A 26917-nucleotide genomic window follows, 5' to 3' on the forward strand; every position below is an offset into this window, starting at 1 on the left:
TTTCCTATATTTTGTGTTCATCCAGCAGAGGGCAGTGTCACAACAGGAAACGACTTTCCTTCAAAATAAAGTACCTTGTTGTGGCTTCGTGACAGAAATTCTACTAAACAGACAGAGATAGGGAGTTTCGTAACAACGACACTGTATAAACTACATGGTTTTGTTTTTTGTTTGTGCTTTACTAAAACATGTGTAATCTAATTTCCTCCTCTTGAACGTAACGGTTCGACGTGTTGACGTCAGACGTTTATACGTGTTGTCATGGTGAAGCAGATAAAACGGTTCTCCATTTCATGCAAGTTGGTTAAAAATGTCATCAGCCAGTAAAAAAGCGATACAGGCCCTCGCGGAAACAATCTCCAAAAAAGTGGAACACTGTGAGTATAATTTTAAAAACATTTAAACTTTTAATTATTCGTGTGACCATTCAAACAGTCAGAACATGATGTTTAAATGAGCTTTTTCATTTCAAGTTAATAAAAAAGAGGTGGAATGTCTTATCTGGAAGTTCAATGCACTTCTGGAGGCGCAGAAACATTCTGATGGTTCGGTTTCGGGTCTGGACAGAAACCAGTTCAAAGTGGTTCTACACAACCTGTTCGAGATGACCGACGACTTCATCATGGATAGAGGTACTATTAGTCACAAGCCTAAGTATTACATTGTAAAGTTTGCTACATCTGTCCTACTATTGGAAAAGTGTCTGCAATTTATCAAACCTTCTCAGTCTTCAGGATATTTGACAAGGACAATGATGGATTTGTCACTGTGGAAGAATGGATCCAGGGACTGTCTGTTCATTTTTGGGGCACTCTGGATGAACAGAAGAAATGCAAGTTCCCCACAGCATGTTCCTTCCTGCTTCTTAAGCACTACTTCTCACACAAATGAGGGAATGCACACATATTTAGCCCATAAGGCCTGTCTTTTCTCCCCCCCTGCAGACTGCTTTCATATGTATGACTTGAAAGGCAGCGGATTTATCACGAGAGACGACATTTTTCTCTTGCTGAAGGACAGTTTCCATCTGCGGCTTGAAGAGGAAGGCAGAGAAGACGACTATCAAGATGAACAGGATGAGATCAACGAACTGATGGAAATTGTCCTCAAAAAAATGGTGAGATGTTGCCCTCCCATCTGCCTTTGTCACATTTGGATCGATGTTGATTGTAAGAATTTTGTCTTGATGTGTGCAGATTTATTTTGGTAACATGCCAACATTGCTTCCTGTGATTCCACAGGACCACGACAAAGACGGCAGGCTGTCTTTTCAAGATTTTGAGAAGTCTGTAAAAAAGGAGGAGCTACTCCTTGAAGCCTTTGGAAGCTGCCTGCCCAATTTCAGGGTAATCACAACCAAAAGTTGCTGAGCTTAAAAATATTGTAAGGATCTATTTAACTTAAATCTTTCTTTTTAGACAAAGAAGAAGTTTGAGCAGCAAGTACTGGAAAAGCAGCAAGATGAATAATAAAATATGAAGTGCAAGCGGTGTTCAACTTTGAGACTTTCATGAAAGAAAAAGCCAAAATGTTTTTCTTAAAGTACAATTTTATTTTAAGTTGAGCCTTTCAACGTTAGTTTTGATAAATATGGACAGTCGTCACTAAAACAGAATGGATCATATCCGACGGCGTGGCTTAACCTTCTTCTCCGCTGGTTTGAGGTCTGGGACCGATGTCACCTAGGAATGAATGAAAAGAATGAGACTGAAATGCACCAATATGGCATCATGTCAAGCTCTAATTCTCATTAAAAAAAAAATAAAAGACTACCTGCTTCATTGTGCCCCTGATCAGATTTACTGTTGTGTTTAGCGACTGATCATTCATGTCCAGCTTATGTGGTTCTGGTAGTTTTGGTCCAATCAAAGACGGTTCTCCAGAATCAGGCACTGGCTGTTTTGTGGCCTCCTCCATTTTGCGGCGTTTGTTCTTTTCCAAATGTGCAGTTCTTGGAACAAGCTTGACGGAAGAATCTGGGTTGGAGGCCAATTTTTTTTCGGAATTAGGGTCTTTACTGAAAGAGCTAAAGTTCTGGACTTTCTGCTGTTTTACGTCAGGAGGCACTGCGTCATGTAAAGTCCCCATTTGATCTTCTGTTGGTTCGTTCCCACGATAATCCTGATGAAAGTATTCCTGCGGGGGTAAAGGCAGTAGAGGAAATCCGGAACAATGGCTGAAGCTTGAAGTCTCGCCTGTTTTGTCACTATTGAAGATTGGATTATTTGTAGCAAAAACTCTGCTTGATGTGGGAACGCTTTCTGAAGACGTAGATTCCATGTGTACCGCATCCGCTACTCTTTCTTTTGCTGTATAAACATGAAACAGATAAATGACACTCATCAAATTCTTTATCTATACTTTAAACTTACAAAACAACAAAAAACATTTGATTTCAGATAAAAATACACAAAAAAAATTTTTTAATCACAGTTTTTTTTCATTGAACTTTTAAAAAACAATTACCTAAGAAAAAAAAGATTCAGTGCTTTTCAACACCGTATATCGTCAAAATGCGATAATACCTCTACTCCGAGCCACTTTCAGAACATAACTTCTCCTGTCCTGCAGCTTTAACTTGGTGTCTTCCACAGACTCGTACTCCGGGACGTAACACACATGCAGCACGCCGCCATAGAAACTCTTCTCATCCATGTTACGTTTCGCCGCTCTGGAACATCAAATATCAACCTGAATGACATATTTTTCAGCATTTCTGGTTTAGGGCAGTACAGTTAAGGTGCCCGCCATACCTAGCACTTGTCAGTTTTTGAAACTTGACCAGGTAGACTTCTGTGAACTCCTCAGCAGGATACTCGTCCAGCGGTCTGTATTCCTCCACTGTTCCATAAAGAGCACACAACTGGATCAGCTCCTCCATCACTCCAATAGCGGGGACTCCCTGGATCATCACATAACGGGACTCTAAATTTATTGTGTAGACCTGGCAGATACAAAGGCATGGTTATTAGTATATGTGAGGCTGTTGACGTGACCAATAAAAATCAATTAACTTAAAGACATAATCATCAGATCTGATGTACTTTCCTGCAACTCAGAAATCCAGTCTACTGTATTAGAAATTTGATTTTTATGGTTTATTAATTACAATTTTTTCGAAATGACTCAAACTTTTTACCATGTCTTTTATTTAATTTTATTTATTTATTTTTGCCAAAACGACAGTTTTATTTGTTTTTTTAAGACCTGCCGTTGGTCTTTTATTTATCACTTGCTGTGTGACTACAATTTATACTTTTTTCTTCCAGTTAAAAAAAAAGATTTTAAAATTTTCTCTTACATTCTTAAATGTAAAAATAAAACCAACTTACACATAATTATTAGCTCGTCGCTTGCGTCAACACAGACCGTCTTTGCTACAAACATTAGAAACGTTTTTCTTACCTTGACTGCTTTAGCTCTCCTTCCATCTCTATATTTGGGTCTAGAAAAACATGCGTTGTGTTGTTCGTGATGTTTGTAGACTTCTGGGACCTTCCAACAACCAGGTTTACTGTTGACATTTGCCGCCATGTTTGCTGAAACGCGTTTCCGCTTTGGTGGCATTTCAAAACAAGAGTTCATTCCGTTGTGCAGAGCACTCAACGTGTAGTGTTGACGACGTGGCAGTCTTATTTTGAAATGATCGATTCCATCGACAATCGACTGTTTTGTCTGGATCAGTTCTCTCATTCATCGAAATGTTTGTTGCACTTTGGCCGTTAGCGCACCAGCATGTTAAGCACTTTAAATGCTAAAATAGCGATGTAAACGTCATGTTTAGCAACCAGGGAATTCAACCAGTATGTGTTGTTTTTAACAACACTAAAAACTGCTTTATTCAACTCTCTTCAAAGCTGATATCGCACCTTTCTCTGAATGAGGTAAAGTATTAGCTAATTACTTAACATCGCTTCAGTTTTGTTGCATAAAGTTTACTGAATAATGACTGCTTTTGTGTTTTACACATTGCTGGTTTGTTTCTCTGACATTACAAGGGGACCTTTGGTTGCATTTAAGGTTTTAGTTTTTCTTAATTAAAACTTATAACAAAAGCAGAGCATTTTTTTATTATCACGTGTACTTAATTAGTATTAGGAAGTAATGCAAGGCAACAAAAAATGAATTGTTGGTAAAAATAGAAATTGGGCATCAAATACTGTCCTCATTCAGGGGTCTTTAGTCTAAAGGAAACTGCATTGTTTTGATTTTTAACACATTAACTCCTAGAAATAGTTTAATTTAGAAAAGGTTGATTATTATAATAACTAATGTGATCATCTCAATATTTCTATATTTTGCTACCACACCTGTGGAATATTTTTGCAATTTTTTAATTTAATTCTTCTGCTGAGCATAAAATCTGAAATGTATGTAATGATACAAAATGTACAAGAATAAAAACTAATAAAGGTATCACAAGTATCTAACATTCATAAAGTTGGAATCATAATTTCGACATCCGCTTTAAGAGACCATTCTGTGTCTTATTTCATCGTCTCTCTTTGGCCGGTCCGTTTTAGAATCAGGCTTTGGAGCTGTCTTGGGACGGCGGGTCGACAGTGTTCCTTAGCTGGTGTCCCATCAGAGCCTCCTTAGGAGCAGACAGCCACAGAGTGGAGTTGTCTCGGCAGCTTGGAGAAAAGCTCGGTTTGACTGATGGAGAACAGGTAAAGACCTTGGTTTCTTCCTTTAGGTCATCAACTGGGACGAACACTGCCTGTGCAACAGTCTCTTAACATTGGTCTGACATTGAGTGGTTTTCACAGTGTTTTCTCAGACCATGCCATCAAGTCTCTTCGCTGAATCAGGTGTTTGTGGAGCCACTGTCATCTGATGACTGGGAGATTTTGGTGAGTGAAATATTGACTTTTGTGTAATTTGTCTAATTGCAGTTATACATTATCATGAAATCAATCTCCTGAGAACATAATCAACTTCTAAAACTCATTTCTAATTATCAAAATAAAAGTTAGTCATTTTAGCTTTCCCTTCTTTCTTTCTTTTTGCATTTTCAGTGCAGAACTGCTCAATCATGATGTTGCTTATTGGTTTGGGGAGCTTAAACAACATTTGTGGCTAAGCAGTTTCATTTTCTGTTTTGACATCTCCAGGAGCTTCACAGTTCTGCACTTGAAGAGCAACTGCTGAATCAGATCCGAGTGGTTTTCCTAGATGCCGTGTTTCCCGTCTGGGTGGACAGTCACACAGTCATCTACATAAAGATAGGTTTGTGCTGTTATCCAACTCAAAATGTTTGTCTGTTAGTCAAACAGTCAGTTATTTTAAAAAGTTACGTCTAACCATTTTTACTTGGTTTGTAAACGTGCTTTGGTTTGTTTTTTCCTCCTCACAGTTTCACTCTCACCACATGTGCGCTTTGGTCATCTTGAGCAATTCACAGAGCTTGTAGTGTCTCCAAAGATTGGTGCTGGAGTTGGCATCAAATCCAGCCAGAGTCAATGGTATCCTCCTCAGCAAAACCCGACGTTTTCCTCCTCTTCTCTGTCATCGGCAGAGAGTTCATTCCATGTCCCTCACAGTAACTCCCCAGGTGGCATTGCTAACATGAAAAACCTTCTCCGCACTTTAATAACGAGCAGGTATGACGCGGTCAAGGAGCTGCCGCCTGTACCTGACATCCCGGTTTTCTTCCCTGATGCCATCTACAGAGTGTGCAATTCACCTCCAGTCTCTCTTTGCACTATTAGCCACATTGCGATCGGTGTTGTTCACATATTTCCATGGAACTCCTCTTCAATTTCCAGCAAGTCCGCAGTAACATACGGCCTCCTTTCCAAAGTTCAGTCCCCTAAAGAAGCCAGGGAGAAAAACAAGCGGGCCTCAAAGAAGAACAGCGTTTCTAAAGAAGAGCAACTAACTGACAAAGGAGATGAAGGCATAAAGCAACAGGAACCGGTGGTTGTCAGGATGATATGCCACGGCACTGAGATGCTGACAAGCAAAGACAAATGTCACAGTAAAGGGGAGATTTACTGTGGGAAAGTATGGGTGAGTATGGAAATACTTTCATTCACTTACATCTTAGTCCTGAATTCTAAAGATACTTTTCGTATATTTGACAAAAATTGTGTTTCTTCAGATCCCACATCCTCTGATGAGCAAAATCAGCATCCGACCACACTCGGCTGTTCGAATTAAGCCTGTCAAATCCACCATCAAAGTAGCCATCAAACTAGGCCTGCAGCCTCTAAATGCCATGGTGAGAGTTGCAATCAGTGTACGATCGGATCTATTCAGAAAAACCTCGGATCCAAAATCCAATCTGTCAAACTGCATTTTTTTTATCTGTCAGCCTGAAGAGGATGATGAAGAGATCCAGTCAGTGTTTCTGGGTTGGCTACACACAAAGAGTCACGAACCTTTGGGCCGTCTGACTCCCCGCTCTGGTACCATCCTCCTGCATGGAAACGACGGTGATTTAATTTTTATCTTCATAAGATAAACAAGTGTCGTTGCATGAACTCTTCTGTGGAAGAGTATTTAAAAAAGTTCAGTTTAGGAGTTTTAAAAGTGTAAAAGCAGTCGCAACAAAAAACTAAATTAGAGGTATGTGAGAAATGAGGAAGAATTCTCTTGGATTTTAAATTTTCTTTTCTTATTTATAGCTAAGTTGGAGATGGCTTTAACTGTGCTAAAACCAGAGCTGCAGAGTGATCCTGAAGACCAGCTTTTTCTTCTGTCACCCACTGTTCTGCACAAGGAAGATATACAGGTACCGCCATGCACACACGCACTCTGCAATAATATAAAATGTTTCTTATTTTTCAGAATTCTCTAACAAAATGTGGAATTAAGGACACTGTGCATTTCCAGTTGTTTAAATTTTGTTTATAGACACTTTGTGTCTCTTTCAGGTAAACAGACAGCCAGCGACTGTGCCGGCTGTCAGCGCTGAAGCACCCGAGCCTGAGCTTCCGTCTCTTCTTAGTCTTGGGTAAACTTTTTTTTGAACTGTAGTAATTGTTCAAGCTAACATTTGTTCTTGCATTTGGCTCTTACTTTGGTTGTCCTTTCTCAGTGGGGTTGGTGAGCACGCTAGGGTTGGGTTTGAGTTCCTTTCCCACAGCTTTGTGGGTAACCCCCTCTCCAGAGAGCTCGGAAAAGCAGGATGGGGTCTGCAAGGAGGAGCGTTGCTTATTACTGGTGCAAAGGTATTATTTACATTTTTTTTTAGACATTTTAAGTGTTTATTCAGATTTATAGATGAACAAACATGATCAACTCACTGTAATCACAGGGAAGTGGAAAGAGCACTCTGTCCAGAGGCCTCTGCAGAAAAGCCAGAGAGGATCTGGACTCGCATGTAGAGGTGGTGGACTGCAAAAAGCTTCAAGGTCAAGGATTCTCCGAGCAGAACATGAGATAATCGGTGAAATGTTAGGAAGTTATGTGCATTTTCTTTTTCATCTTCCAGGCAAAAAGGCTGAGACCGTGAGACAGATTCTTCAGGATGTTTTTGAGCAGGCAGAGTGGAGGCAGCCTTCTGTCGTCCTGCTTGATGACTTGGATTATTTGGCCCGAGCCCCAACTACACCTGAGCAAGACAGCGGCCCCGAGGCGCTGCTGCAAGCGCACATTGCACAAAGTAAACCCAAAGACTGACGAAAGTGATTTGAAGTTTTGAAAAAATTTCCATATTTCATTGTGATGTCATTTTTGTGCTTGAAGCTTTGCGGGACATTGTGGACGAATTTGTGGTTCGCTCCAGCCTGGTGTGCCTGATTATCACCAGCACGAGCGAACACTCCCTCCACCCGTCTCTGACTGAAGTCCAGGGCTCTCACTTCATCCAAGGGTTTGTGAACATCCAGCCACCAGACCAGGTCAGTGTTCAAACCGAGCTTGCACTCACAAACTTCCGCATAACTAAAGTGGAGCGTATCAAACTTCCTGCTATTTTGTTGCAGATCCAGCGAGCTGAGATTCTGCAGCATCTCATCTTAAGAAAGCCCCTCTTTTCGGAAGAGGTGCCCAGCACTCTTGACTTGACGGCTGTTGCCAAGGAGACAGAGGGATACACAGCCCAAGATCTCTATGTTTTGCTGGAGCGTGCCACACATGCCAACACAACTCGAACAGGACGCCGTGACCGCGGTACCAAAAACTACAGCTGACTGCAGATTTCTAGCACTTAAACAAACACATGGTGGAGTTCCTTCAAACTGCGGTTTTTATCAGATGTGTACCTTTTACATTTGTGTCTTCCAGAGACATGTTTAACCCTGACGGACTTTGAGCAGGCCCTGAAGGGATTTGTTCCACCCTCGCTGTGGGGAGTGGACCTTCGCGCTCCGAGTGGAGTCGGACTAGAGAGGGTGGGGGGTCTGAAGGAGGTGCGGCAGCAGCTCATGGACACCATACTGCTACCTGCTAAGGTCAGTTGTGTTCGTTAAGGTGCTCTACTTCGGCTTCATTGTCCTCCGTATGGCATTTTGATGCACTTTGAAATGTGAGAAACAACTGAAAACATTATTCGATGTTCGAGTAGCTTGAGCTCAAGAGATAAACATATTTTAAAGTCACCAAGCTCAAAGCCGATCTTTAAAACTTAATGTTGACCATTAGAGACGTTATATTCCACTCTAATAAGATTCCTTCATCTGAGCGGTAAAGGAGCAGGTAGTAAAGGTTATCAAAGTCCTATCAAAAGTTACAAGTTATAATTAATGCTGACTAAAGGAACATAAAGTTTGATTTAAAGTTCAGAACTTTTTTATGTTATTTGTAATTATGGTTTGCTTCCATTTGTTGGTTTAGAAATGGAGTTATATGCTTCAAAGCATTTGGATGCTGAAGTTTGACTACATCAGCTTTTCACCTTTTGAAAGATTTCTAATAAACTGTTTAGTTTTATTAATTTATTTGTTTCTTTACTTTTTTTACTTCTTAATTTTTGTAAAAAATGTCACATCGTTATACCAAAAGTATGTGTAAAAACTGATGACACAGCCTGATCATCAATGGATAATGCACTAGTACTCTACAGGGTCTTAAAGAGTCTTGTGGTTTAGAGGTGGAGTGGTCGTCCTCTGATCGGAAGATCACAGGTTCGGTTTCCGCCTTGCTCGCCCAGCTCCTGAGAGTTATGGATCGGCGCCAGTGTTCGGCAGCGGAGCTGCCACCATTGTATAAGTGTGTGTGTGCATGGATGAATGGAACTGTGATTGTAAGGTGCTTTGTGCCTTATAAGAAGGTAGAGAAGCGCCATTTACATTTAACTTGCGAATGAACATTTTGCAGTTTCCCATCCTATTCTGCAATCTTCCCATCCGTCATCGCTCTGGAATTCTACTCTATGGAGCCCCTGGAACAGGAAAAACCCTCACGGCAAGAGCTGTAGCCAAGGACAGTGGGATGAACTTCATCAGCATCAAGGTTGATTGGACTTGTTGATTTTCAAAATCAACATATAAAATAAGATTGTCACCTTTTTTAAAGAACAAGTGACTTTACTGTCTTTGTAGGGACCTGAACTTCTGAGTAAATACATTGGAGCCAGTGAGCAGGCAGTCCGTGACGTCTTCCAGAGGTCGGTTCATATTTATCTTGCACCTGGTGCAATATTACCACGACAATTTCACTGCTGTTGTCTTAAAGTTTGGATTTTTATGAATTTAAATAAACTCCCAGCTTTTTTGTCTCTTTCAGGGCTCAAGCTGCCAGTCCGTGTATCCTGTTCTTTGACGAGTTTGACTCTCTGGCCCCGAGGAGGGGCCACGACAGCACCGGAGTGACAGACAGAGTGGTAAACCAGCTTTTGACCCAGCTGGATGGAGTGGAGGGACTGCAGGGTACATCACTTCCTTGCACCATTGTGTTTCTTAAACCGCAAGTAATGTGAGGATGAGTAGATATTCAGTATAAAGACAAATGGGTGTGACAGTAACCTTAAGGAGGCCAGAGCTGATGTCAGCTTTTGGACACAGCTGCAGTTTGGTTTGTCTTTAGTTTTTTGTTTAATCCCTCTTACGTCTGTCTGCAGGTGTTTACGTACTTGCAGCTACAAGCCGCCCGGATCTGATTGATCCAGCTCTCCTGAGACCTGGAAGACTTGACAAGTGCCTCTACTGTCCTCCTCCCGACCTGGTCTGCTTTTCAAAAACCTACACCTTTGTTAATCGAGAGTAAAATCCTACGTGAAATCTTTGCTGGTCACATCTTCAGGAGGCTCGATTGGAGATCCTGAAGGCTCTGAGCACAGGCCTCCCTCTGACTCCGGATGTGGATCTAGAGCAGTTGGCAGCAGCGACCGAGCAGTTCACCGGGGCAGACCTCAAAGCTCTGCTCTACAACGCACAACTAGAGGCTGTCCACAACAAAACCAGCCCCTGCGCACCACAGGTATGGGGTTATCTTAAACTGTTTAGCTTACTGGTATTGGTTCGCATTGCGCCAAAATAAACAGGAACAGGATCCTTTGTAAATCATCTACACCTTTGTGGCACATTCATTTCTGGGTGCAAACTGTGTGGTTTGCTTTTCTTTCGCGACCAGGAGAGAGCACCTGGCTCTGACAGCGACATGAGTCTGTCCTCCATGGTCTTTCCGAACAACAGCAGCGGGTCAGACGATTCTGTAGGGGAGGGAGACCAAGGCGCTGGCTCGGACCAGTCCATGGTTCTGGTTGAGTCCAGTGAACTTCGAGCAGAGCAAGAAGAAGACCACAACAACCTTTGGAGACTGTACTTCGGAAGTTCTTATGAGTCAGAGCTCGGCAATTCACCGATTTCAAGACTGGTAAGGAATAAGAAGGCTATCATTCAATTTAATATTTGGATCTCCTAGTTCTTAAGTCTTTTATAAGTACACCAATTTTTATCAAAGAATTGATGAGTCACGCAATACTCAGTCTGCTTAAGCTCATCAGTCTGAATAGACTGCTGATTATTATTCTTTTCCTTTAAATAAGAAAAGTGTCCAAAAACTTTACATGGTTTTTATCCACTATTCATCAAAAGATACAATTAGTAAAATAAAATATTTAGAACTAATTTTTTTCTTTTTGTAACTTCAAACAAACCTCTCAATTGTTTGTGATATTTTGTCTTGCTACTAGATATCACATCAGCAACTCCCAGAACCTTTTTATGAGGGGCCGTATAAGACATTATTTATTCTGAACCATTCACATTCATACATTCTTGCTCTCACAGTCATATATGCTCTCTTTCCCATACATATATTCTCTTACGCATACATATATTCTCTCTTGCACATACATATATATTCTATTTCGCATACATATATTCTCACTTGCACATACATATATTCTCACTTGCACATACATATATTCTCTCTCTCTCGCATGCATATATATTACTTTACACATACATACATTCTCACTCTCATTGTCACTCTTAAAAAAGAATATATGTATGTGAAAGACAAGTATATATGTGCGTGTGAGGAAGAGTATATATGTGCGTGTGAGAGAGGAGTATGCATGAAACGGAAGTGACTTGCATGAAAAGGAAGGCACTTTGCATGAACCGGAAGGCAGATGATTTCTCGTGCTCTGATTGGACGAGAGGCCGCCACTTCCCATTTTGAACAGACGCTAACATGAACCAGCGAGAAGGAGCCACGGGGGTCCTGCAGCAGGCCATCGGAACCTTAAGAAATATTTTATCTTCACTTCAAGTGGTCACAAATCTGTCTGCATCTCTAGAGGCACAAAGGAATGTCTCAAATACCAATAATGGTAATAGAAGCGCCACCGAAACAGAAAACCCGTATCCACCTTATTCCTAGCCCCCATGAGCCTTTGTATGAATTATGGGCGACACTTCCTGTAGACGCCGGACCACGCATTTACATTAAAACAAATTCCTCTTGTTTTCGATCCATAACTACATATAAATGTGGGAAAACCAACTGTCATGTCTTAAAAAAGGCAATGGTGAATAGGCAATGGTCATTTCATTTCCGCCCACATTGACCCTGACTTTCGCCTGTACTTAGAAAATGTTATGTTTGGCATCATCCACTGTCCATCTCATTAAAAAGAACAGTTGTACTTCATTAACCTTTTGTTGTTTTTATGCAAATGGCACATTCATAAATCAAAAGTTACGAATCATACTCCTCATTTCTCACTCTTTATCTATGAGTTCAAACAATACATTAAGACAATAAGAAACTCTGATAATAAGAACGCCATCAAAACATATAGATCTGTGTGTTAGTTTCAATATATCTGCATAAAATGTATTAACCCCCTGGCTTGTTCCTTCGTTGTTGTTGTTCACTGTTTAACATTGTTCTGTATTGAATTTTTACATTCAATAAAGTTTGAAAAAAAAAAAAAAAAAGGAGCCACGGGGGTAATGCAGCAGGCCATCGGAACCTTAAGAAATATTTTATCTTCACCTCACCATTGCCTTTTTTAAGACATGACAGTTGGTTTTCCCACATTTATATGTAGTTATGGATCGAAAACAAGAGGAATTTGTTTTAATGTAAATGCGTGGTCCGGCGTCTACAGGAAGTGTCGCCCATAAGTCATACAAATGCTCATGGGGGCTAGGAATAAGGTGGATACGGGTTTTCTGTTTCGGTGGCGCTTCTATTACCATTATTGGTATTTGAGACATTCCTTTGTGCCTCTAGAGATGCAGACAGATTTGTGACCACTTGAAGTGAAGATAAAATATTTCTTAAGGTTCCGATGGCCTGCTGCAGGACCCCCGTGGCTCCTTTTTTTTTTTTTTTCAAACTTTATTGAATGTAAAAATTCAATACAGAACAATGTTAAACAGTGAACAACAACAACGAAGGAACAAGCCAGGGGGTTAATACATTTTATGCAGATATATTGAAACTAACACACAGATCTATATGTTTTGATGGCGTTCTTATTATCAGAGTTTCTTATTGTCTTAATGTATTGTTTGAACTCATAGATAAAGAGTGAGAAATGAGGAGTATGATTCGTAACTTTTGATTTATGAATGTGCCATTTGCATAAAAACAACAAAAGGTTAATGAAGTACAACTGTTCTTTTTTATGAGATGGACAGTGGATGATGCCAAACATAACATTTTCTAAGTACAGGCGAAAGTCAGGGTCAATGTGGGCGGAAATGAAATGACAAACTTTAGACCAGAAAGTAGTGGAAAAGGGACATGACCAAAATAAATGTACAGCATCTTCAGGGTGTTCTTGACAAAAAGAGCAGGCAACATCAATATCTTTTTTGAACCTTTGCAGATATAGTTTGGATGGATAGAATTTATGGATTAGTTTGAATGAGATTTCTTTCACTTAATTGGTTAAAAAGTATTTTGCTTGTAAATTCCAAATCTTGTTTCCATTCTAAATGATAAACTAAATTATTCCAAAAAGAAACTACATAAGGAATGGAAACAACATCCTTCTGGAAGAGTGAGCGTATACTGTGATTTGTACTGTGGCTCCTTCTTGCTAGTTCATGTTAGCCTCTGTTCAAAATAGGAAGTGGCGGCCTCTCGTCCAATCAGAGCACGAGAAATCATCTGCCTTCCTTTTCATGCAAAGTGCCTTCCGGTTCATGCAAAGTGCCTTCCATTTCATGCAAAGTCACTTCCGTTTCATGCATACTCCTCTCACACGCACATATATACTCTTCCTCACACGCACATATATACTTGCATTTCACATACATATATTCTTTTTTAAGAGTGACAATGAGAGTGAGAATGTATGTATGTGTAAAGTAATATATATGCATGCGAGAGAGAGAATATATGGATGCGCAAGTGAGAATATATGTTTGTGCAAGTGAGAATATATGTATGCGTAAGAGAATATATGTATGCGAAAGAGAGTATATATGTTTGTGCAAGAGACAATATATGTATGCGTAAGAGAATATATGTATGCGAAAGAGTATAAATGACTGTGAAGGCAAGAATGTATGAATGTGAATGGTTCAGAATAAATAATGTCTTACACGGCCCCTCATACCTTTTAGATCATTTGCAGTTTGATTTACGCATTTAAAGACCCACTCCAATGAAAATTATGTTTTTGGTGGTTTTAACAAGTTTTTGTGATGATTGAGGACATATATTAAGCAAATGAAGCATCAAGTTGTGGGTATGTTTTATTCAAATCGTTGTGAATCAGGAATAGATGAAGAAGACCGTATTTGTGATGTAAACAATACAATCAGTGAGCCACAAGTTCTCCGCTTCCTTCTGATGAATCCACTTGTAGACAAATAGATCCATGTACGTCTTTGTTTTTTCTTCGTCTGAGCTGGAATCTGGCTCAAAACTGTAGAGCTTGATTGCGCTAATATTGCTTGCCATTTTTGTTGAACCGGTAATGTTACCTTGGAGACGTGAGGGGCTGTAAGCTAGCGGGAGAGCGTATAAATAAAGAGCTCTCTGTTATGGGGGACAGTACTGGGGGCAGGGTTGCTCCCAACCAACAGTCCTGCCCACAACTCAGTTGAATTTCTAATGAACCACTGCCGCTCTGCAGAAACTATGTCCTAGAAAAGGACTGATTTGTTTTAAGCATACCGGTAATCATAATTTAATTTAATCATAAAAGACCACTGGGAACGCTTTTAGAATGGATCAAAATATGATCCGAGTGGGACTTTAAATCCTTTAAAACCTTAAGGTTTATATTCACGTTGAGTTTGTGGGTAACTAAATTTACAGTGCATCTGTGGACCCTGTGCGACACAGGACTGTCCTGGAGGAACAGTGTGTGAGCCGGCCTGCACTCTCCCTCCTGCTTACATGTCCTCCATCCAAACTGGATATGAGGAGCCTTGCCCGGAGGAATTGGACCGTTTGCAGCAAAAAATTACCACCATCAAGAGCAGCTACAAGAGAGGCGATGTGAGTGACTATGGCATCATCAATTATTTTTTCTGTCTTTCAGATTCTGAAACCTCTAATTCAAGCCTTTTACATTTTTCATCAGCAGGAGTGTGTTCGGACGTATTTGTCTTCCAGCCAGCCAAGCCTGCTGGTGTCTCCAGCTCACCTTAACTCTGCCTTGGCTGTGACCAAAGCGTCCCTCAGTCAGGCGGACTGGAACAAATACACAAAACTGTGAGTTTTAAACACTTCCATGATAGAATCGGGTCATTAAACGTCTAATCTGCACGGGTGAAATCACAAATGCTCAAGAAAAGCTGCTGTTTTGTTCCAGAAATAGGTGGATATGTAGCTACTTTCTATTTCTAACTTTAATATGAATATTTGTTTGTCCTTTTCAGATATGAAGATTTTAATGGATCAGCTGGTGGAAAAGTTGCTTCTTCTGTGGCTTTTAAACCAGGACAACGTGCGACTCTAGCATAATCTTATGCAATAATCTGACACACTGACATCCCCTTTTTATGAATCAGGTTTGTATAGATTTGTTAACACTGAGCTTTGGATAGATGCACATGCCACCATTCATTGTATAAATTCTCCACACATGTACATTGTATATTTTACAATTGTAAATATTTGATTGTTAAAAATCTGAAAGTAATATTTTCTTAGAAACTTAAAAAGCCAGGTAATTTTGACTTTTTTTTACAGCTGCTTTTGCTAATTACCTAATAAATAATTAGATGGAATTAAATCTGCTTTTTAAAAAATCCTTTTATTTTGTTACTGATTTCTCGTTTTAAGTTCTTTTTCTGGTGTGATTCTTAAAAAAAACTCCATTGTGGTAACAGTTTGGAGCATTTTATACATTTATTCTTCAATATTAGCAAATAAAATGAAATCTTTCCTATTTTCTTTATTTAGTTACAGAATTTTGCAAATGCAATTTCCAAATGCACATGAATCAGAAGCGATTTCCTAGTTTACTGTTGCACAGGTTAAAAAGTATGAATTGTAGCACATAATGAAACGCAAATAGATTCAATCAAAAAATTATTAATTTACTTTAAAACACTAACTCTGAATAAAGACTTAAATCTTTCACTTGAAGGTTTAGTTTGGGGAAAAAGGTACAAGTCATTCAAACTTTTAAGTAAAAGTGTCTTTCAATCATAAAACTTTCACAACGTTCCTTTTTCCACATTAAATAAAAAAAAAAACTGCCACTACTGTGACCTGCCTTGATTCTTTTCTATATTCATATCAATATTTTATTACAGTTTAATTGAGTTTATTACAGATTTTGGTTTGTTTTTAAGTCAAAGTTTGAACTTTGTAAATCTAAATTCCGGCTTTTGCAGTTAGTATGTACATTTTTTCACTGTTTAAATAAATTTCAGCTGTGACAAGAGTACAGTAACTAAATTCTTGATCCGCTTTTGTTTTACTCTAAAGCAGGGGTGTCAAACTCATTTTCACTGAGGGCCACATCAGCATAGTGGCTGTCCTAAAAGGGCCAAATATAACTTATAGATGTAACTATATGTAATGAAAAATAAATGTAACTACTCCTCAATGTTGAATAACTCATTATTTATTTATTATAACTTTTTAAAGGGACAATTACAGTTGCATAGAAAACATGTGTTTACTTGTTACTGTAGCATAAATCCTTTGAAATTTTGTCCGCTTAATAAAACCTACACCACTCCATTAATGAAGGATCAAACTGTCCAAATGAATAAAGACAAACAACATAAAACTGAGCTAGAAAGAACAGGTATTACACAGTCACGTGTAACTTTTTGTCTGCATACACACACAAGACCTCCAAACATTGAATAATTACCGCAACTACACATAAATAATATGTAATCAACTAAAGAAAATTTGTATTTTTAAGAAATTAAAAAATGTTATGCTCTCGCGGGCCACATAAAATGACATGGCGGGCCACATTTGTCCCCCGGGCCTCGAGTTTGACACGTGTGCTCTAAAGGATCGACCTGTTGATCTTAGTAATAAAAAATAAAAATAAATGTAACAGTTACTGGAGAATGCAAAAAGAAGCCTAATAGCATTTTGTGCTCTATCATAAAAAGAGCTTTGTTTCTAATCTTGCTGTTATTACAATTGGAGTCTCGTGGTGATGTCACATCCTAATCGGCTAATGGCATTAACTCTGAAGCATTTGTGCTTTCTTTTCCACTGAAGGAAGAATTAATGATTTTGGCCTCCCAGAATGCCACCCTTTTGAGATAGCACATGCCAACGACTGGAAGGATTTCCTCTAAAGCCTGTGTGGAGATTGAGATGTGCTGAAGGTCAAAGGTCAAATATATGACGCATCTGTATGTAGGATAGATGCATTCAGTCTAAAGATCAGACTTGTGTGCTGGCATTTCACCATGAGTTCTTGAAATCCTGGTTGATGTTTTCCTTTTACACAAGAAATTGAGTCAGACAGCTTCCAAAGATTTTTTTTAATACTTTGGGTCACACTTGATAGTAAAGAACTGGTGGGCACGGACAATTAACAGCTCAAAATGCACAACAAACTTTCATCACAGAGTGAATAACGTCCACTGGAACATATGTGATGGGGGGAGGGGTTCTGCACGGGATCTTGTCAAGCCAGACCAGATTGTGGACGGTTAGCTGAAAAAAAGAGAAGAGTCTTCATAAATGGAAGCAACAGCAATTATTTATAGTGGAACATAACTTTAACATATTTTAAGACTTTTAAAAAAATAGTACTAATAGCGAATACCCTTTAAAACCTGTGCTTTCTTCATCACCTTTTGTGATGTCTACATCTCTTCCTCGCAACAATGACCGCAGCCATTTGTACGTAAAGTTAGGCCAGCTGCTGCCAGCCTTTTAAGGTTGCAAAACAGCCACCAAATTCCATGATCAATACTGGCTTTGTCTTTGTCCTTGTACAGGGTTAAGTAGGAGCTAGAGGCAACTCCAGCTACCACAGGATTGCCAGGGCCACTTAATGAAAACCACTATCTAACTCTTAAGTGTCACCTATCAACCCATGAAGCGTGTATTTGGGCTGTCGGGCCACATGTTCTCCCACAGAGAACATGCTAACTCCACACTAAAAAGATGCAACCAGGAGCAAAACCAATACCCTTTATGGAAGTAACCACCACAGCACTGCCCCACTGAAATATCCTGTTTGTTTTTTTGAATACCGATTGTTTCCTTTTTCCACTTTTTTGCGGTCTGCCAGAAAAGTCTTTGTTCCACATTCATTAAAGGGAAATGCACTAAATGGACTGGACATGATGTTTTTGCCCAAATAAGCGACCCAACCCCCGGTGCATCTGGTTACTGAACAGAGTGCAAAATGATTTTGTGAGAGCTGTCCACATTTTTAGATTCTAGACTTTAAAAACTGATGTTGAATAAGCCAAATTTTTAGTCTGGCCTCTTAGACCCAAACAATTCTGTTTCAATGTGGTCTTCCCGACAGGTGTGTCCAGTCCTGTTTTTTCACAGCACCAATATCCTTTTTTGTTGTTGTTTCTGTAAATGTATATATTAAATTTAAGCTGCTTGTAATTTGTTTTTCTGAAACACAGAGGCCTTGTGTTGCTTTTATTTTTAATTTCAAACTAAATCGTTTATATTTTCATTTAGATAGATGAAGCTGATTTAAGTTGTGTGTTAGTTCTGAAATTATTCTTTCAAATCTTTTGTTTTACCTTTAATTAATATTTTTATAATTAATTCTTACATCATATATCATTTTAGAACGGAGAGGCATTTAGATAAGTTTCTCACTTTATATTATGTAATAGTTATGCAAGTCCTAAAAAGAAAGTAACTTAAAAGTAATAAAGGAGTCATGCAACGCATTATGGTCTGGGACATTAATATTGCAAAGTATTTATTTTTCTGTATTGTATCAAAGTTGGGATGTAACTTGCTACAAACGACAAAGCTGAAATTTTCTCTACAGACATTTCTGCCTAAAGCATACTGCACAATGTAAAAAAAAAAATAACCTAGGCTAAACAACTCAACTCATGACAAATTACAGCCCCAAATGCATCTGCAGCATGCTTGCTAATAGGATGCACCCTTATTGCTCACAGTGTTGCCTAAAGGATTTTCTTTTTTTGTGGCAATCTGGTTTTATTTTTAAAATAGTTCAGTCTTTAAAATAAAAGCAGAGTGCAAACAAACCTGTTGACTTGGATAAACAGCATTTGTTTGTCATCAGTAACAGTAACAATGCAGTTTTGAAGATTGATTGTATTTGCATATATTTAGGGTAAAATTTGTTTTAATGAGTTAGTCACATTTTCAGACAGGATGCTGAATTACTCTGGCACACAACTTTTCATTACTTACATAGAAGTCATGTCATTTAGAGCATGGTCCAGTTCTTCACTGATGGCTTTGTACTTCAGTTTCTGAGCATAAAGCTCATCTTGGGGAGAAAGGAAAACCGAATTACAGTGTGATAAAGTTTGTTTTTTCATCAACATTTATTTTTCTTTCATCAAGGAAAAGAATTTTATGGTTAAAAAAAGTCTTGTTTTTGCCATTTCATGATTTTAGGAATGACACCTTATAAAGTATGCACTTGGACACATGGAATGAGATCTGTACCTTCTAAATCATCAATAGTCTTCTCCAGCTTAGCGACAGATCTTTCTGCAAACTCAGCTCTGGTTTCAGCCTGAAAAAGTTAAAAAGTAAAACACTTGATGTACTGCACTGCTGACGGTAATTAAAGGGTAAAAATACATCTTTAGCGTGAAAAAGACATGTCATTTTTGTGCTCACCTCCTTGAGTTTGTCAGTTAAAATCTTGATTTCCTCTTCATATTTGTCCTCCTTTTGAGAGTACTGCAGAAAGAAATCCAACAGTTGTTAATGCACAGCAATCGCACAAGTCTACAGTGTAACAGTGTTCTATCAATCTATGCTGTACATTTAACCCTTGTGCTATCTTAGGCACTTTAACATTGGGAGTTACATGAAATCCTCTCCACCTTTATCCACCTTTGTCATGGTATGGAGAACACGTCAACGGTCATCTTGACCCCATTGGATAGCACAAGGGTTAATATAGTTTTGTGTTGTATCATTTAAACCAGGCAGAGACTTGGGTATGTGTCCAAAGCAAAAGATTGGAGCTCTTTATTGATAATCCCCAACTATTTCTAATCTGCTAAAAAAAAATGGATGACAAAACCAAGGCTCTGTGCTAAGACTGCTGCCTACAGCAGAAGATGGAGAGATAAATACAAGAAAATGGATAAAGGACATAGGTTATAATTGCATTTTACTTTACCATTAGACTACTTTGGGGTGTTGATGCATCAGTTTATTTGACTGCTGTGACAACTCAACCAAAACTAAAACAACTCAAGTATTAGTTAGAAATCTGTAAAAGATTTTAATTAGAGATTTTTTTTTTTTATTAGAGACATATCACAAAAAATCTACTGAAGACGTTTATTTAATTAACTGTCACGTTCCCACTGTGGGGCAATAGTGCCTGTAATTTTAATGCCAGATAAAACTACTATAAGTGATTTCTGGGGAATTTTAGGTCGAAGAAAAAATAAGAAGTCATGTTTGTGCTTGCAATGACTGCTTACTTTCTCAGCCTGAGCTTCCAGAGACTTGAGGTTGTTGGTGACATTCTTCAGTTCTTCTTCCAGTTCAGCACATTTACTGATTGATATGCATTTTAGAGGAAAAAAAAATCAGTGTAAGACTCTTTGAACAGAAAAGTGAATGGTCTACACTCCACAAGGTGAAAGTGAACTGCTGAGTCGTGGCTTAATGTGGCTTAATGCTCATGGTTCTTCCCTGAAAGGATTGGATTGTTGACATTTGGGTTTGCTTAAATGACATAGTTAAGTTACCTATTTTGCCACACCTCTGGAAAAGTCAAGAAATGAACTATTGAAACTCCACATCAGAACTTAGAACTGAAGAAGTTTCTCTAATGAGCAGCAAAACTTCTTTAAACATTCACCCATTTACACATTTCTCCACACACGTAATTTATTTGAATCTACCGGTACTTCCAATGATTTTTTTTTATATTTTTAGAGAAAATATTTAAAATGGTGTTATTCATCTGGTTTTCTCACCCATCAATTGGTCAATTTCAAGAAAACCCAATGACTGCATGGCTTAGATCAATAAATCTCATTATTTTTAATTTTCAAATTAAGATTATTAAAGATCATTAATTCTGCTCTTTTTCTTCCAATAAGGGAGATGATGCCCTTTCAAGACACATAAGTGTAAAACTTTTTAAATTAATAAAATCACATTATTAATTTTATAGTCCAGCTTGGGTCTAAACTTGACCTATTTGAACAGTGGCCAAGTCTGGGTCCCCCTGTGCTGGTCCCTAGCCCAGATAAAATACAGGGTTGTGTTAGGAAGGGCATCCGGTGTCAAAATCTCTGCCAAACCGACTGTGCGAATCAGTGAACACTGATTTGCTGTGGCGACCCATGAAGGGAAATGCCAAAAGGTGAACAACACCAACTAGATTAGCAAAAAGCTCATTTTTACATGAAAAGATAGGGTGAAGGCTTCAATTAAACACTCACGCCTCGGCAAGTTCTGCCCTCTCCTCTGTACGCTCCAGCTCCCCTTCAACAATCACTAGTTTACGAGCCACCTGGTTTAAAACAAGTAAAAGTCAAAACGATGTACAGTCTTTGTTAAGGTTTATATTAGTATTGTCTAAATATCTAAAAAAGAGTTTTGTTTCCACGGCTTACAGCATGGACAAAGTAGGTTTCAATGTCTTTTGTGTTATACCTGACCAGACAATTGTGCTAATAATGCAACTTTATTAGAACTTGAAGTAAAACATTCAGAAGTTATTAGTTGCTATAGTAGATAACATTATCTTATTTAGTTTAACTAAGACAATAAAAGATCGGTTCAATTCATTTTATGAGGATAAAAATGTATCAAAATATTTTATAATTACCAGATCAGAATGTCATATATTCTCAAAAGTCAGAAAACACGTATACCAAAAATAAAATAATGAAAAATAAAGTGCTTTTAGCAATCAGAGAATTCTGCTAACAGCTCTTAGCAACATAAACCAACTCACCTCTTCATATTTGCGATCGGCTTCCTCTGCTATGTGTTTAGCTTCTTTTAGCTGAATCTCCTGCAGCTCCATCTTCTCTTCATCTTTTAGGGCCCTGTTCTCGATTACCTTCATGCCTCTGTGCAGAAAAATATCACACTACGTTAGAAGTTTGTGCTCACATATTTGTGTGTATGTATTCAAACATAACTGGTTTGGTTAATTTTATTTCTCTGCTGAGATAACAATCTCTTTCCTCCTCATCCATGAGCAAAACTACACAGATTTCAGAAGAGGGTTATACCTTTCACTCTCATCTGCTGCCTTCTCTGCTTCCTCCAGTTTCTGTAACGCTGTTGCCAGTCTCTCCTGAGCTCGGTCCAACTCCTCCTCCACGAGCTGGATGCGCCTGTTCAGGGAAGCCACTTCAGCCTCAGCCTGACCAAAGGTAAGCCAAACAATGTGTTACTAATACGTGCAATGGTACAAAAAATGTTTTCAGGCAGAAAATTGAATGCAACAAGTTATTATATAGTAATAATTTTTAAAAGCCCTTTTTAAAACACCCAAATACACTTTATAAAGAGGTAAAGTAAAAAAGAAACAATAATATTTTGAAGAACAGAAGGAATGAAGAAACACATTCATGAAAGAATTACAATTTGAAAGAAAAAGCTGTTCAAAAAAGCTGTTCAAAGACTTCATCTCCCAGCAACCCCAGCAACAGTTTCTGGATGCCACACGCCTGACTTTCATTTGCAAATCACTCACAGTACACCTAAGCACTGAGCCTCACTCAGTGTGAAGTATTGTTTGTGCCACTCTGCCTGCATTACCGAGTGTTGTATTTGGACCCGATCTTCTGATTTCCTGACCCTTGTCTTTCACTCTGTTTGCCTGCTGCCTGCCCCAAATCTCGCCTGGATCCTGACTATTTCTGTTTCTTCTCTGATGCTGCCATGCTCTTTATTGACTCCTGCCTGCCTGACCCTGATTTAGCTTTGTGGACTTTTAGCTGAGCTAATAAACATGCTGCATTTGGATCCAGCCGTCTGCCCATTCTTGTGACAGAATACTTTGCCAAACATGGATCCAGCAGGAGCTCCCAGCCCGATGAACCCGGTGGGGTTTGCTTCTTTGTTGCTGGAGCACAGTTGCCACCTCCCTCCAGGAGTAAAGATGCAAGAATTATTTAAAGACTTTTGGATCTGAACTGGACTTTTTCTATAGCTTTAGTATTCTTATGTAATAGGTGACAAATGGATTTATATTTAAAGGGCTGTCTCTTTTAGAGCTCTTTGGTCTTGGTCATGGTGGAGAGGTTGGAGTCTGAATGTTTAGGGGAATAAATAGGTGTATTTTATTCAGATAATAAGTTCAAACAGGTGACATTAATACAGGAAAGAAGAGCCACAGGTCTCTGTGGGACAGAATTCTAGCCTGTTTGTTGGAGCTAAATACTTATTTTCAGCACCATCATACAAATAACTCATTAAAAATCATACTACTTGATTTCTTGGAATATTTTTTGTTTCATTCTTTCTCTCATTGAATGTATGATTAACATTACTGACCTCTTTTATCTTAGTAAGTGGGACAATGGATAGAATTAGAGGCTGATGAATACTTATTGACTTTGTCACCTTTATTAAGGTGTTTATTTTCCAATTACAGCTGCCAGTGTAAGATTTATACAGAGGAATAACACACAGCTGTCGCTGAGTATCAACCTTGAATCATAGATTTCTCAAAGCATTTCTAAAGATGCCAAAATGGCTTCCAGATCTTCTTAAAGTGTACGCCTAAGATAAAACGCAGATGGAGCATGAAACTGGGGAAGTCAGGGAAAACAGAGGATGAAGCGGGGAGGTTGCAGCCAGCAGGAATGCAAAGGTCCTCTGCAGACTGAGGCATGGCAGAGGAGGTGGCCGACAAGTCAAAACCAAAGCAGCCCCTTCGAGGGTGGAGACACAGGCAAGAGATGCGACAACATCAAGGAGGTACTTAAACTAAGCATCATCTAAACATGGAAATTGGTGAGCCTTCAGAGCTGCCTGATTTGTATTTGCTTAGAGAACCAGTGAAACACTACCCGCTCCCTGTTCCTCACAAAAAAGGCTTTACAAGGTTTGCAAGCTTACTCCTGCTCTTAAATCAGAAATGTTCATCTATCCTTTGATAATGGCAGCATATCCCAACTCGGGACAAGTGGAGCACAGCCTAAACAGATGTTTGTATTTATTGTGATTTTTAGAATTTACAAATAATATTGCAAAAGGTAGTTTGTTCTTAAAATTTGGAAGATTTTAACAAAGAAATTATAAAATATTGTTTGTAAAAAGCCAACAAAACACTTCCGTCAGGTTTATACAGAGTGTCAAGACTGAAGACTTAAAACAACTGTTAAGTGACCTGACAGGAATGGCTGAAGGACCAAAAAAAGACTGGAACTATTGTGAGGCTTACACTCAAGGTTATGATGGTGACATCATAGTGGAAATCAGGATTTAAATCCCACCAACAGCTGTGAGAGGCAGGCAAGGCATGCTGGGAATGCAGCACAGGAGGACAGGCCTGGCTGGGACGAACCACATCAACTGCCTCTGTCTGAGTCTGTGCCCCGGGCTCTCACCGCACAACAATGCAAAACCTCTTTTCATGTCATCCTCACACATGGCTCATCCCAAACCCAGAGGATAGGTTTTTTCCAATGGTATACCTCCTGTTTATTATGTTATAAAATGATATAAAACTGATCATTTTTGACCAAAGATGCAGAGATAATATAAAGTGGGTTTATTTAATTGGAAAAAAACAACATTCAGGTATTTTACGGTTCTTTCTCAGTTTAACGATCCTATGTGCAGCAGCTGAGCTTAGTGTTGCATGATTACTCACATCAGCTGCTTTTTTGTCAGCAACTTCCAGCTTCTCCTGAGCGTCCTTCAGGGCCTCAGAGTATTTATCCAGCTCATCCTCCGTCGACTTCAGCTTCTTCTGCATTTGCAGGAGTTCATCTTCATGCTGAAGACAAACCGACAAGGAAAATAAATCATCTACACAGCAGGTAACCTGAAGAAAGTCCTATTTTGATATACTGAGCTGCACTTAATGCATATGAAATTGCCCTATGTTATTACACTCCCTTGTATATTATGTTTAAACAATTCTTCTTACCCTCTAAGAATTTTTTTATTTTGTTTTCAGTTTAAGACCTCTGGTTTTATTCAAAGACACTTTATTATTCCCCAAATTAAGAAGTTGTAGTACATATTTTTTAACTTTATCTTTATTGACAACAGTGACTGAAAACAATTTTTGTTATTTACCCTCAAAGTAGAGGAGGCTTAAATTCTGGAGCTTTTTTTTAACCTTCCAACAACCCCATCAGTAAAAAAAATGTAAATCTTTAGTAATCATTGTCTGGGGTCGGTGATCAGAACAATTTTTAAAATACAATTTTTTTTTTCTATGTGCTTAACTTTTTTGTTGAGCTGGGAGTTAAAATGTTAACAGTGATTGTTGGTTTTTATGGCTTTTTCCAAAAAAAATGTTGTGCTTTTTAGATAATTGTAGGTCTTTTAAATGTATTTACATTATAGATTGCCATGACCCACCTGTTTACTTCTGTCCTCAGCTGCTTTCCTGTCAGCCTCAGCTTGTTCTGCCTGGTCCAGTGCGTTCTCCTTGTCCAACTTCAGCATGAGCATTTTCTTCTTGATGGCTTCCATTTTGGCTGTTGGGTTCCTGAAGCTGACAGGGAAAACAAACAGAGGATTTTGTCTAAAACAGGTTCTAGAGCTTGTCTAAGCTGGTGGAAGAACCAAACTCACTCAAGATATTTTTATATAGCAGACACCTAGCTCCTCCTTCTTTAATCCCACCCTTTGTGACAAAGTGGGTAACGTTACACCCATTTGTCCCAGAACTCTGTCCAACATTTATTAAAAGAGCACGTGTGTTTTGCCATTTTCCATCATAAATCAAGGTTCAAACATTTGTTATTCCTGTTTTGTGTTGTATTTATTCCATCTAGAATATGAGTAATCTTACAGGGTTGTGGAGAATCACACACAACATTCAGCAATCTCCAATTAAAATAATTTTTTTTCTGTCTTCTCGAGATTTCAAGATAAGTTTTAGTTTTATTCTGTTATCCTTAGAAAACTGGTGTTTTCTTCTCATGATAATGAGTCTTTAGGTTATTATCTCGAGAAAAGAGAAAAAAATTGACATGGCTATTCCGGTCTTCTGTAGTAAACATCTGTTAAAGTGAGTTGAGAAATCAAACTTTTTTGGCAAAAATGTTTTTATTACCTACCTTGTAACACCCCTTTCCCCCCTCCCAGACAAAAAGGAACCAGATAAAACCTGAAAAGTTCAAAACCTCATTTTAGTCAAAATCATTTTTCCCTTTCATTTTCTGACAAAAATATTGAGGCAGTTCAGTTGAGATTTCCTCATAATATTCTGTCCCTGACATTCTGTGTTGCCTTTTCATCGGGTGTCAATATTAGAATTGTTATTGCTTTAAACTCCTTCCCTCATTTATGCACTGATTAATAACTGAAAGCTTTATTATAACCGTACAGTTTATGCAAATATTGTTAAGGAGAAAAACCACTCTTGTTTTTAGAGGGGCTCCAATAGTCTATGCCCCCACCACAGCAAAAACCTAATTGTGGTGTTTGAAATGTCTTCCATGAAGCAACAATAACTTCAAATGCAAGACCGCAGCCTTTACTGGTGTGTGTCAATTCAACTGAAACTGAACCTGAAGGGTTTCTTTCTTTTTTATGATCCCTTTAACTCTATTTGAAAATGTGACAGCGTCTTATAGGATGAAAGAAGAAGGAGCTGCAAACAATGCCAAGAGAAACATTAACTGTGTGCTTGAGTGCCAAATGCCCTGGGATAACTATAACGGGATCTCTCCAGGGAATACACAACCGTGAATGTGTCGCTTATTCCTGTCTA

At 38.7% G+C, this 26917-nt stretch overlaps 4 protein-coding genes across 12 annotated transcripts; 2 read left to right on the plus strand and 2 right to left on the minus strand.

Moving 5' to 3' along the window:
• The first annotated feature begins 80 nt into the window (after positions 1 to 80).
• On the plus strand, positions 81 to 1781 carry clxn (calaxin). Its single transcript, XM_004074181.5, has 6 exons — positions 81 to 377; positions 474 to 632; positions 728 to 832; positions 945 to 1117; positions 1242 to 1346; positions 1419 to 1781. The coding sequence occupies exons 1-6, from the start codon at positions 311 to 313 to the stop codon at positions 1467 to 1469; spliced, it is 660 nt and encodes a 219-aa protein (XP_004074229.1). The 5' UTR covers positions 81 to 310; the 3' UTR covers positions 1470 to 1781.
• rbm48 (RNA binding motif protein 48) lies at positions 1532 to 3607 on the minus strand. 2 transcript variants are annotated; one of them, XM_078954681.1, is made up of 5 exons: positions 3406 to 3607; positions 2754 to 2902; positions 2526 to 2671; positions 1774 to 2309; positions 1532 to 1682 (listed from the first exon to the last, which is right to left on the minus strand). In XM_078954681.1, exons 1-5 carry the CDS (start codon positions 3583 to 3585, stop codon positions 1620 to 1622), a joined length of 1074 nt encoding a protein of 357 aa, XP_078810807.1. In that variant the 5' UTR covers positions 3586 to 3607; the 3' UTR covers positions 1532 to 1619. The 2 variants fall into 2 exon arrangements, with proteins under 2 accessions (XP_078810807.1, XP_004074393.5); XM_004074345.5 differs by having other exon boundaries at positions 2754 to 2944; positions 3406 to 3601.
• A 52-nt stretch (positions 3608 to 3659) lies between these two features.
• Positions 3660 to 17187, plus strand: pex1 (peroxisomal biogenesis factor 1). 8 transcript variants are annotated; one of them, XM_078954674.1, is made up of 25 exons: positions 3660 to 3884; positions 4524 to 4670; positions 4770 to 4853; positions 5115 to 5229; positions 5357 to 6012; positions 6104 to 6223; positions 6317 to 6437; positions 6630 to 6736; positions 6879 to 6958; positions 7043 to 7175; positions 7262 to 7358; positions 7439 to 7609; positions 7693 to 7847; positions 7932 to 8118; positions 8233 to 8399; positions 9265 to 9399; positions 9489 to 9553; positions 9673 to 9815; positions 10007 to 10110; positions 10189 to 10365; positions 10519 to 10761; positions 14677 to 14859; positions 14945 to 15075; positions 15243 to 15374; positions 17059 to 17187. In XM_078954674.1, exons 1-24 carry the CDS (start codon positions 3777 to 3779, stop codon positions 15325 to 15327), a joined length of 3714 nt encoding a protein of 1237 aa, XP_078810800.1. In that variant the 5' UTR covers positions 3660 to 3776; the 3' UTR covers positions 15328 to 15374; positions 17059 to 17187. The 8 variants fall into 8 exon arrangements, with proteins under 8 accessions (XP_078810800.1, XP_020562955.1, XP_078810801.1 ...); XM_020707296.2 differs by lacking the exon at positions 17059 to 17187 and having other exon boundaries at positions 5357 to 5603; positions 5769 to 6012; positions 15243 to 16269; XM_078954675.1 differs by lacking the exon at positions 17059 to 17187 and having other exon boundaries at positions 5357 to 5603; positions 5769 to 6012; positions 14948 to 15075; positions 15243 to 16269.
• A 125-nt stretch (positions 17188 to 17312) lies between these two features.
• Positions 17313 to 25782, minus strand: LOC101175579 (tropomyosin alpha-1 chain). The gene is made up of 10 exons (XM_004074180.2): positions 25558 to 25782; positions 24839 to 24964; positions 22245 to 22378; positions 21962 to 22079; positions 21444 to 21514; positions 20472 to 20547; positions 19651 to 19713; positions 19474 to 19543; positions 19213 to 19291; positions 17313 to 17502 (listed from the first exon to the last, which is right to left on the minus strand). Exons 1-10 carry the CDS (start codon positions 25669 to 25671, stop codon positions 17499 to 17501), a joined length of 855 nt encoding a protein of 284 aa, XP_004074228.1. The 5' UTR covers positions 25672 to 25782; the 3' UTR covers positions 17313 to 17498.
• Positions 25783 to 26917: the final 1135 nt, after the last annotated feature.

Source organism: Oryzias latipes, chromosome 11, assembly GCF_053564925.1.
Source record: "Oryzias latipes strain Hd-rR chromosome 11, Olatipes_Hd-rR_3.1".
In the NCBI taxonomy this organism is placed as follows: Eukaryota; Metazoa; Chordata; class Actinopteri; order Beloniformes; family Adrianichthyidae; genus Oryzias; species Oryzias latipes.